Consider the following 12,316-nt stretch of genomic DNA (forward strand, 5'->3'; position numbering starts at 1 on the left):
TAGCAAACCTGCGCATGCGTAGTAAGTATTCAGCTGACGGAACCTCACTTCCGTTACCCAATATGACAGGTCGCTGATTCCGACAGAATACCCCCATAGCAAGCAGCTGCTGTGGGGGCACTCGATAGGATGGGGGACCAGGAGAGCCAAAGAAGGACCCGAGAAGAGAAGGATCCAGGCTGCTCTGTGCAAAACCAACTGCACAGAACAGGTAAGTATAACATGTTTGTTATTTTTTGAGTAAAAAAAAGAAACTTTACAATCTCTGAACAATCTCTTAACGCAAGATTATTACAAAGCTCTTGCAGGAAAACACAAAGCAAACCAAGATTTTGTGAAGTTGGAGTACACATACCTCTTGTATTTAGACACATTTACTAATCCTGGAGCTCTGCTGTATTCATTTTGAATGTGAAAAGCAACGCCAGATCTTGTCAATTATATCATTATACTGCGGCAGGTCGGCTCTTCCGCGCAAACGTCTTTGCATAGGAGTTAGCAGGCGCTGGAGCGTGGCTGCGGGCAGACTCGATGTGTAGTGTACAAGGCAATTCCCCCTTCTGCCAGATGATATATCAGCGATCTTCTGTTCCCAGTGATCGGGAACAGCGATCTCTGTCATGTCCCTGGTAGCCCATCCCCCCTACAGTTATAACACACTCAGAGAACACACTTAACCCCTTGATCGCCCCCTAGTGTTAATACCTTCTCTGCCAGTGTAATTTTTACATTGATCAGAGCATTTTTGTCCCCAAAAAGTGTCATTTGGGGTCAGATCGCTGCCATTATCGGTAAAAAGTCCCTAAATCTATCCCATAGTTTGTAGACACGATAACTTTTGCCCAAACCAATCAATAGACACCTATTGCAATTTTTTACCAAAAATATGTAGAAGAATATATATTGGCCTAAACTGATGAATACATTTTTTTTTATATAAAAAAATGTATGTATTTTTTTTTTTTTCAAAATTGTCTGTCTTTTTTTGTTTATCGCGTATAAAATAAAAACCACAGAAGTGATCAAATACCACCAAATTAAGCTCTATTTGTGGGGGGAAAAAGGACGTCAATTTTGTTTGCGTACAGCGTCGCACGACCGCTCAATTGTCAGTTAAAGCGACGAAGTGTCGTATCCAAAAAAATGGCCTGGCCATTAAAGGGGCAAATCCTTCCACGGCTAAAGTGGTTAAAGGAGAACTTCAGCTATTGTGGACATACCTTGTTTTACAATTACTATGCCTTACCTCTGCTTTTCTTCAGAAGTCCCAAATCCTGTGCAAGATGCATGTTGAAAGATTTCTTTAGTTGTGATGTACTGGCCAACATACCCCATGGGCATTGCAAATACGTTACCCCTGTCAAAAAATAGCAGGACGAGTGGACAAATTTCCAGTTCACCCCCCAACACAGCGCCCCCCCTTTTCCTGGCCCTGTTCATGGGGCCCCCATGCACCTGGGGCCTCTGGGCAGTGCTCAGGTGTGCCCATTCATTAACCACTTAAGCCCCGGACCAATATGCAGCTAAATGCCCAGAGGTGTTTTTACAATTTGGCACTGCACTGCTTTAACTGGTAATTGCGCGGTCATGCAATGTTGTACCGAAACGAAATTTGCGTCCTTTTCTTCCCACAAATAGAGCTTTCTTTTGGTGGCATTTGATCACCTCTGCGGTTTTTATTTTTTGTGCTATAAACAAAAATAGAGCGACAATTTTGAAAAAATAATTATATTTTTAACTTTTTTCTATAATAAATACCCCCCAAAAATATATAAAAAAACGTTTTTTTTCCCTCAGTTTAGACCGATACGTATTCTTTTACATATTTTTGGTGAAAAAAATCGCAATAAGCGTTTATCGGTTGGTTTGCGCAAAATTTATAGCGTTTACAAAATAGGGGATAGTTTTATTGCATTTTTATTAATTTTTTTTTTTTTACTACTAATGGCGACGATCAGCGATTTTTTTCGTGACTGCGACATTATGGCGGACTCTTCGGACAATTTTGACACATTTTTGGGACCATTGTCATTTTCACAGCAAAAAATGAATTTAAATTGCATTGTTTATTGTGAAAATGACAGTTGCAGTTTGGGAGTTAACCACAGGGGCCGCTGAAGGAGTTATCTTTCACCTAGTGTGTGTTTACAACTGTAGGGGGGTGTGGCAGTAGGTCTAACGTCATCGATTATGTCTCCCTATAAAAGGGAAGACACGATCGATGCAGCCGCCACAGTGAAGCACGGGAAGCTGTGTTTACATACGGCTCTCCCCGCTCTTCAGCTCCGGGGAGCGATCGCGAGGGGGCAGCTAGAAACGGATAGCCGCCCCCTCATCCCCGATCGCTCCCAGACGATTTCTGACTGCCGCATGTACCAGTGGGGGGGTCCCGATCGGACCCCCGACCCACGGAAAGGCAGGGACGTACATGTACGCCCATATGCCTGTACGTGCCATTCTGTGGACGTATATATACATGCGGCGGTCGTTAAGTGGTTAAGATGGCCCTGTGTATAGTGTGCATTAAGGCACTAAAGAACTACTTAAAACAATATCAATATGCAGTGCATGTAAATAGCTAAGTGTTTACCTGTACCCAAAAGCATTCTAGGAAAATATCATTTTACTTTAGGCACATGTCCAGATGCCAGCGATTACACTCCATAGCAAAAATGGTAAATTTATATAGTGTACATAAACTGCAACCTTTACACCAGTATCCATGCACAATGCAAGTGCATAGTAAATGTTGTGAGTATATGATTTGGCTGGCTGTGCACAATCAACGCACTGGAATATATGCATAAACTTCAGAAACCAGGCCTCCTGAGGAAGAGTTGAACTGTGTAGTTACTGTCTCAAATACTTTCATGAATTATGTTAGCTGTAAAATGCTCACAAAAAGGTAAACTCTATGATAAATTGTTGTGTTGATTGACTGTGAAATAAAATCAAGGATTGAAAAGCTATACCACATTGTTTGGATGGAGAAATTAAAACAATATTGATTATTTGACCTTTAAATTGTGACCTTTTACAGCTCGAATTCTCATGTTTTGCTTGATATGTGTATTGGACAAGTAAATGAAAGGGATTAGTAGTGGTTATTATGTATGAATGCAGCTGTGTATACTGTAATATATGTGGTTTGGTTTACTCCATTTTATGTACATTTTTAATGTTTTACATTCATATCTGAATTGATTATACTGTATGAGTTGTGCTTATTTGCTGACCATGTATTTTCCCGGTTTAGGAGATGGATCAACTGGTAGACCCAGACTGGGCTGATTTGAACAATGCAGGAGGGGAGGAAGCATTAGAATGGGATGAGACTGACATTACTACAGAGCCTGTTTGTGGCACCAATGAGAATAAGCAGTTAATTGCAGACATGTTTGTTTCAAATGGAAGATGCTGCTCAGGGCCAGCTGTTTCGGATGACACTCACCAGCACAGTCCTTGCCAGACTCCTGTATATCAAGTTTACAGTTTGCACAACATAGAACGCTTTCAAACAAACATAGATTTGTCACCAAAAGAAACCAAGAAATTGGATTCTCTAGGACCCCTTCCATTTTCTCTTCTTCGAGGCTGCAGCTTTTTATCTCTTCCAGATTTAGCTAATGGATCCCCACAAGCTCATCACCTTACAAAAATGCAAATGGATTCGAGTGGGCACTCTGAATGTGAGAGTGGCATTGCAAGTGGAGAAGGTGTAACTGCTGCCAATTCAGAAGGTTGTCTATCTGTGGATGGAGAAGGGCCACAAGGGTGCCAGGATCAAAACGATGATGTATGTCAGATTGGCAGTAAAGGTTTTGGACTTGTACAAGTTTCTAGGTCTAAACCCCAAAGTCCACTCATGTTTCAAAACACTTTACAAATACAGTCTAACCGACCCAAAACCATGACTCTGGAAAGAACACAGAGGATGGTACCAAATTTATGTTTCCAAAGAACCCCAGGTCAGATTAGTGTTAACAGGACTATGCTTCAAGCTAGCTCTGCAGACCATAGCCCTGAGGACAAGGTGGACTTTCAGGACCTGATTGAAGTCTTAAGTCCAGAAAACTCACTGTCTAGCTCTTCATCCCTAGAATCACTTTCAGTCCCTGGTGAGGCTCCAGAGTCCTCAATACTCAAACGTAGTGTGTCTCTGGAGAGCTGGCCAGCTTCATATAAGAGTAATGAAGATCTCTTCAGTCAGCAAGGTTCAGCTGATATTACCCCAGGGAGTGATCCAGGGGAAGAGTTAAGTAAACGTACTTTAGACTTGCTGAAGAGGCTGGAGGATATTGAGTGTCCATCTGAACAGAAAATGAAGCGCAGTTTCTCTGATGACATTACCCTTAGATGTAGTTCTCGAAAGCCATCTTTATCTGGTCTCCATCTACCACAAGACAAGGAGTCATCAGGGAATGAAGATATTGGTTCTGAGTTGACTGAACTGAGTAGCAGTGATGAGCTATCACTCAGATCTGAAGATATGGTTGTACTAAAAGGCCGGTTAGGGTTACTGAACTCTAATGCCAGTTTCCGCAAGCATCTTAGTCGTTCATTAGGAGGAGAAGGGGAAGCCAACTTAAGCATGATTGTTAATGTATCATGTACTTCAGCCTGCACTGATGAAGAAGATGATAGTGACTTGTTATCAAGTTCCACCCTCACATTAACCGAAGAAGAAGAGGAAGAAGAAGAGGAAATTGAGGAACCAAATTCCAGTATGGGAAGTGCGGACGAGGCTGGAGAGGGTTCAGAACTACCTTTGGGTTCAGATTTTATCAGAAGAGAGTTGCAGGCATGGATTAAACCTACATTTATGCTTCCCAGAGAAAGAAGAAAAATGAATAGGGTGCTACAGGATATGGCTGGTACTTCAAAGTCCGAAAAAAAATTGCACAATTATGTACATAAACATAAGGAGAATAATGGAAATGATAAAGATTTAGCCACGGGTCCATCAACATTAAGGGAGGAAAAAAGTCTAAATAATTCAGGTTTTCTGGTAGATGATGTTGAAAATGGAAATGTTGGAAATGTTGAAAATGTTGACAGTAGAGTAGACACTGTAAAGGACAATGTGTTTAAGAGAAATCTTCCTGAAAGGAAGATAAAAACAGGGCCATACCCATCAATATCAATAACAAAAACAGAAAAACTACATCCTCCCTGCATGCCTGCCTTGGCATATCATAAGCCCCGTGAGCTTGGACCATCCTCAAATGGTAAGAGCAACTTGCGTGTTACATGTGATGCAGTGGCAGATGTGGAAATGATAGACAATAGTTTATTGGTGCCAGAAAAAAAACAAGCATCTTCCAGTACAGTTTTAGAATTAGCAAAAGAATCTTCATGTTCTTGTCATAGTTCAGCACATGAAACATCTAGTAGTCCAGATTGCACTGTACAGGAATTTGTAAAGGAAATTTTGGATATGACGTCTAATGCACTTCATAGATCATCACCACAGGACGGAACTGGAGCTCAAATTCGAGAGAAGGTGCTAGAGTATTCTCGTAGACAGCTGGAAAGAGGGGACTTCTACTCTTACTTATCTCTTTCCTCTCATGACAGTGATTGTGGGGAGCTGAATGGATTTGCCACTACCACACAGGTGCCAACAGAAGGTTACACAGAGCAAGAAATCGAGGACATGTTTGAAGCTTGCACAGATGAAAAGAAAGAAGTTTCAGTCAAAGAGCAGGTGTCTCAAGATGTAAGTTGGCCATCCAAGTTGTCTGTTAGACAGCCTACAGTTACAACGCCATCAGTTAAATGCCTTCCTAATTCTACTGGCATCAAGAATCCTCAGAATAAAGTTCCAACCTCAGGGCCACAAGCAGCCTTTAGATTATCTTCCCAGAAAATTCAGGATTATTCGACAGCCACTGCAAAGGGGGAAGGCAAAACCTCCAGCAAAAAGCTGCCCTTCACAAGAGAAACACGCCCTGAACCAAAAGGAAAAAGTTCTGCAAAGCCGACAGTCTCCAGCCTTCCTGTCCTGCACAAAAGGGTCCGAGACCCAAGGCCCTTAGAAGCAGGCAGTTCTAACCTGGTCACAGGGCAAAAGGTATGTGTATTGTATAAGTACCTTACTTAAAACTTTAAATACTTTAAATTTAAACACAGTAAGTGTAACTAAAAGGTACACAGAGGTGTAGAACATTATATGTGTTATTCAACATTATTAAAAAATAATTCTAGGCATCGGTACAGTATGTTTTACCACCTTGGACCAAAGAAACTATGTATATACAGTAACATACCTGGCCAATTCCCCTAGAAGCTGGAAATCACTGCAGTAGACACCACTACTTCAATGATTGCCTCTTGCTTCTGGGTCCCATACTGAGTGGATGCACCTCTGTTTACTGAATGCAAACAGTCAGCTACTCAGAATAGACGTCATTTAGAGAATACAAAAAGACGCAAGAGGGCACAATCTGAGTGCAGCAAATTAAATAATTTAAAAAAGCAAATTGGCCACTCACGTATATAAGGATGGAAAAGCACATATCAAAAGCTCTGTGGCTGTCATCAGTAGAATCCTGGGGAGCACTGTGATGGTCCAAGCAAAATAGCATAGCAGTCACCAGTAGGAAGGCATTTACAAACCCAGAGGACAATCTGACCACATGGGAGCTGAGCTGTGGACATCCAAACCTGGGAGGCATGACTACGTGCTTTGAGGTGGTAATAGATTTTTCTCAAGCATGAGAGGTAGCTGTGCCATTTTCATTGGACCAAATAACTACCCTGTGCAAAAAGAAATTAGGATAATGCTTTCTACTTTCATTGATTAACACCTTTTACTGTGACACAATCACTGTGTCCAGGACCGTCTTTATGGCAGGGCAAAAGGGGAAGCTGCCATGGGCCCAACCATTGCTGTGGGGCCCAAAGCAGCTGCCTCATACTTGCCAACTATCCCAGTTTAAATTCCCTGGCCCCTTGAAGTTTTAGTCCCATGCCGTGTCCCAATATCTCAGTGTGAAGTTTTGTTACTAATGCTGCCCGACTCTGCCCTATTATGATGTACACCTGCTGACCCTGTGTTTAGATGTAAATAACTTGCATTGATTTGTAAATAGTGGTGGCATTAATATGTAAATAGGCAGGGAACTGCTGCATTGATATGTAAATAGAGGCAGCATTAATATCTATATCATGCCCCTCTGAGGTCATATCCACCATCACCTCTGCTGAATGCCGCCTACTGGGGAGGTAAAAGGGCATGTTTAAAATTCCTGCCTACAACTGTGGTCATTAAGCCTAACATCAACCTGTTCTGCAAAGAAGCAAATTGGAGGTGGAACCCTTTTTCAAAATAACATGGTGCCACAGCACCTTGAATTCTGGTGCAGGATGTCATTAACAATTAATGGCACTGCATTTGTGGTCAGTTTTGGATCCTCACTTACATTGGTGGTCCATGTAGAAGCCCCCCTTAAATTTGTGTTAAGTGTAAATCCCCCCCTTACATTGGTGGCCAGTGTAGAAATCCCCCTTTATTGGTTGTTGATATAAAATCCCCCCATTACATTGGTGATCAGTGATCATTTCCCTTTACATTGGTGGTAAGTGCAGAATTACCATTACACTGGTGGTTAGTGCAAATCCCCCTTTACATTGGCGGTCAGTGTAGAAGTGTCACCTTACATGGAGGTCATTGTATATTCCTCCTTACACTGGTGGTTGGTGTAAATGCTCCTAAGGTCATTGTATATTCCTCCTTACACTGGTGGTTGGTGTAAATGCTCCTAAGGTCATTGTATATTCCTCCTTACACTGGTGGTTGGTGTAAATGCTCCTATTACATTGGGGTCAGTGTAGAAATCCCTCTTTACATTGTGGGAAAACGTAAAATCCCCTGGTACATGGTGGTCAGTGCAAATTCCTCCTCACATTGGTGGTCAGTGTAAATCTTCCTCACATTGGTGGTCAGTGTAAATTCCCCCATTACATTGGTGGTCAGTGTAGGATTCCCCACTATATACTTGCCAAAGATTTCCAGCTTTGCTCTACATGGTTCAGAATTTGCACTGCCTCCTAACTAATCCCATCCCCCCACCACTGCCACTGATCTCATTAACCCTCAAACATTGCCACTGATCACACCCCCCTCCCCCAGCATTGCCACTGATCCCAGGAGTCCTAAGATCCCTAGGAGTTTTCTGTCTGTTAATGGGTCCCACACTATCACCAGTCCATGGTGTGCAGGCAGTGAGGAAACACTGTGCCCATCAATTGTCGCCACTGTGCCAATTGTCACCACTGTGCCCTTAAATTGTCAACACTGTGCCCATTGTCACCACTGTGCCCATTGATGTCACTGTGCCCTTTAATTGCCGCCACTGTGCCCATTGTCCCCACTGTGCCAATTGTCCCCACTGTGCCCATTGTCACCACTGTGCCAATTGTCCCCACTGTGCCATTTGTCCCCACTGTGCCATTTGTCCCCACTGTGCCCATTGTCACCACTGTGCCCATTGTCGCTGCTGTGCCCTGTAAAATGCCTCTTCCCCCCCGCCCGGCACTTACCTTACTGGAAATCAGCCATCCTCCTAGTCCTTCCACGTCCCTCGATGTCTTCTCCTGCCCTCGATGACGCTTCAGCCAATCAGGTTACCGATAACCAGAACCGGAGAAACTGATTGGCTGAGACGCCTGTCAGTCTTATCCAAGGAACGCACCCCCGTACATTCCCTGGATAAGCATCCGGAAGGCTGAGGGCTGTACTCGGAAAGCCTATCAGAGCCGCTGGCTCTGATAAGCACTTTCGCACAGCCAACCAGCTGCCGTTATTCAGGTGGCCAGCGCTCAAGGTCCGGCCATCTGAATAGACCAGCGGCCGGCAACAATAACATAGATTCATGCAATGCATGAATCTATGTTATTGTAATCAGTGGCGGTGCGAAAGCCAGGGGGGCGGCACTCCAGCGCCCTCTATAGATGCACCGCCACTGGTTAGTTGTGTTGTTATTCATATTAATTTATTATATAATTGTGTAAAAATATACTAAACATGGTAAGTTACATATTGTACATGATACACATTTTCTTGGTTTCCTTTTTTAATGTGTAACTCCAACCAGAACCTTACATTTGTGGAGAAATGTGAAAAGGGTTATTACCTCTGTGAGGTTCCTATCTCAAAGATCACAGAGGAAATGTGGAGAAAGAAGAGTGTTAACATCCATAGAACCATGATGAAGGTGTTAATCCTTCCTTACTTTACTAAAAAACGACCACCCAGCAGTGTTAGTTGTTAAAATGTTTTCATCAACTAAATTAATACTATTTTAGTTGACTAAAACCAAAACAATTGAGATGACTAAAATATGACTAAAACTAAGATGGCATTTCAGTCAAAAGAGTATGACTAAAGCTAAATTGAAATTTGACATCAAAATTAACACTGGTCTGTAGTGCATGTTTAAACCTAAATACCATAAATAATAACATATTTGAAAATTCTCACTCCAGCAGTATATGAGTTTGGAAATTGTAGAGAAATGCTTAAAGCGGGGGTTCACCCTAAAAAAAAAAAAAAATTTTGTCTACCATGCCATCCAGCATACTAGCGTCAGCTAAAGTATGCCTTTCTTTTTATTTGTTTTGCTGTACTCACAGTTTAATCCATTAGTTACATTTCAGACTCCTGCAGGGAGTAGGTGTTCCTATGAAGAGGAGGAAATGATTGACGGCCGGCTATGGCGCGTCACGCTTCCCGAAAATAGCAGAAATAGGACTTGGCTCTTCACGGCGCCTGCGCAGTCAGCTCCTAGTCTGTGCGCAGGCACCGTATAGCGCCGTGAAGAGCCGAGTCCTACTCCGGCTATTTTCGGGAAGCGTGACGCGCCATAGCCGGCCGTCAAGCATTTCCTCCTCTTCATAGGAACGCCTACTCCCTGCGGGAGTCTGAAACTTAACTAATGGATTAAACTGTGAATACAGCAACAAAAAAAAGGCATACTTTAGCTGACGCTAATATGCTTTATGGCATGGTAGAAAGTTGATTTTTAGGGTGAACCTCCGCTTTAAATAATGCATTACAATTTAACTGCACCCATTACATTTCAGACGACTAAAATTAGTTGTAGTAGACTAAAATGTAGGACAGACTAAGAATAAAACAAAACCGAAATTTGCTGCCAAAATTAACACTGCCACCCAGGAAGTGAAAGTAAATCTCCCCAACAGTGAAACAAACAACAATCAAAAACTTGACAGAGGTTTTAAACCGTCTCCACTCTATTCAAAACTAAAATAAATGGTATTGTTGGTGTTAAATATTAACCAGAGTCCTGGAGATGATACATTTTGTTCTTTTACAGAGACCATTAAACGGCTCCAAGACCCACAAGGACCTGTGATTCTCCACCTCTTAACAAGGGTGCCTCCGCTGCTGGGGTGATGGTGACTTGTGCTATGCACTGATCTTCTCTGTCTATGCTTCCTCTCACACAGCTTATTGGGTTTGCATCAATTGGCTTTCTGTGAGAAAACTGAAGACCTTCTGACTTCTTCGGTGTAGAACAGGGTAGAGATAATATGGTGCCCTAAAGCGATGTGTATCACCCTCAAAGACCAACTGTGCATTTTTTGGAAGTAAAATATTTACATTTTGCTATGTGAGCAACCTGTATTGCTCCAGGGTTATGTAAAGATTATGTGTGAGACAATAGAAGAAGATGTTCTGTTAACAATGGATAAAGAAAAGGGATTGTTGCGGTTCTACGGCTGCCAATTTGAGAGACTTGAGGAAGGATTTGATGGTATGTGTGGAACTACAAAGGGTAGGCTAGTATGACAAATGAGTCGGTAAGATAGAATAGGAGGCAAGATAATGGCTAAGGTTTAGAATGTAAGTTATGTTAAAGTTTCGAAAGTGTAAAGGTTAATATGAAGGATGAACTGGAATTCGGTCAGGTTGTATGTTGGATTAACTTCTTTTTGTTATAAATGAAACTGGTCATGCAGTATTAAGCTAAGTTTATCAGGAGGTACATCTTATTCAGTAAAGACGATTACTATTGATAATGAGGGAAGATTTGCAACCTTAAGTTAAATCATATAATCCATCAGAGATTAAAGGGTCTGTTGTAATATTACATTATGTGAGAGTCTTTGAATTAAAATAATGTAGACATTATTCAATAAAGGTAGACCAAAAAGCATTGATAATGTGCAAAGTGCTATGATACATAGGAACCAACCAGAATTAATTTCTATAGGCTGACTATAGAAAACGTAAGCCTAGTTGGTTGCTATGAGTTGTGCATGTAGTGCATCCTCCTTGTTTTCTGAATCACCATATTGCATAGGCCAGAGTGTTTGTTAAACCATTTAAATGCCAAATAAGTCAAAGCAAACCTCTCAGTTCACATTTTTGTTATGTTTTCTTTAATGCCGCACATTTACAAGATTATGTTTTTTTTATATGTATCAATATTTTAGCTACATTCTTCATTCCCAATTGATTCGTGAATGACTATGACTGTGGCAGGGACACACCTCTCCAAAATATTAATAAATAATATCTCTGCATCAATTCTCAACCTTCTTCTCAGGTATCACTAGCAGGTCATGTTTCTCAGTCCTGTCTGTACAGTCCTGTGTATAGACATAAGGGACAACTGCTGATTGAATGACTTTTGTGATTTTACTTGAGTAAGGTGGTTCTTCTATCAATGGCTTTAGGTACAAAAAAGGAGAGGAAGAAAAGAACAAGTGTGTCTGTACAGATTAAAAAAAATAAAGCACTTTCCTAATTGTCACGTGTCCTTTCTTCCCCAGTCTATACCAAAGGTCCAATATGTTTCATTCAGCTATAAATTCTACAATTCTGCAACAAAGCAATTAAAAATGAAAGTTGAGCATTGTACAGTACAGAGGATAGTGATCTTAAAAAGGTCCCTTAATCAGTTTTATTTGGGTTTCCAGATTGTACTTAATTCTGTCTGATTAGTTCTGTTAACATTCCTAGCTTTATGGAGTTCAAGAAAATTGGAAAGAAAACAGTCCGAGTCCCGGAAAAAATAAATAAAGTATTTTCGCAGGAGATGTTTTATTGATAAAATAAGATAGCTTGTTCTGTTAAGAGACCCATTCTAAATTCAGGAGGTCCGGGGTGGGCAATCATCCATCTCAGCAATGCTATCTATAGATAAAATTTGTCATGCTTCACAGTATCAGCTTTCATCACTCCATATCTGTATAAAATTATTAATTCGATTCTACCAGCAGTTAAAAATTGTTTGTGTTGGTAGGTGCATTTCATAGTAAAACATTTGAATGTTGATTAAACATA

At 41.4% G+C, this 12,316-nt stretch overlaps 1 protein-coding gene across 1 annotated transcript in view; it reads left to right on the top strand.

Annotated features, from left to right (window-relative positions):
- AKAP6 (A-kinase anchoring protein 6) overlaps window positions 1-11,779 on the top strand; it is a 311,162-nt gene extending 299,383 nt beyond the window's left edge. Inside the window, exons 13-14 of the mRNA XM_040332843.1 lie at window positions 3,257-6,073; window positions 10,341-11,779. Of these exons, the coding sequence (XP_040188777.1) occupies window positions 3,257-6,073; window positions 10,341-10,379 (2,856 nt within the window). The 3' untranslated portion in view covers window positions 10,380-11,779. The remainder of the gene's footprint in view (window positions 1-3,256; window positions 6,074-10,340) is intronic.
- The last annotated feature ends 537 nt before the right edge of the window (window positions 11,780-12,316 follow it).

The sequence above is a fragment of the Rana temporaria genome, chromosome 13 (assembly GCF_905171775.1).
Source record: "Rana temporaria chromosome 13, aRanTem1.1, whole genome shotgun sequence".
Lineage (NCBI taxonomy): Eukaryota > Metazoa > Chordata > Amphibia > Anura > Ranidae > Rana > Rana temporaria.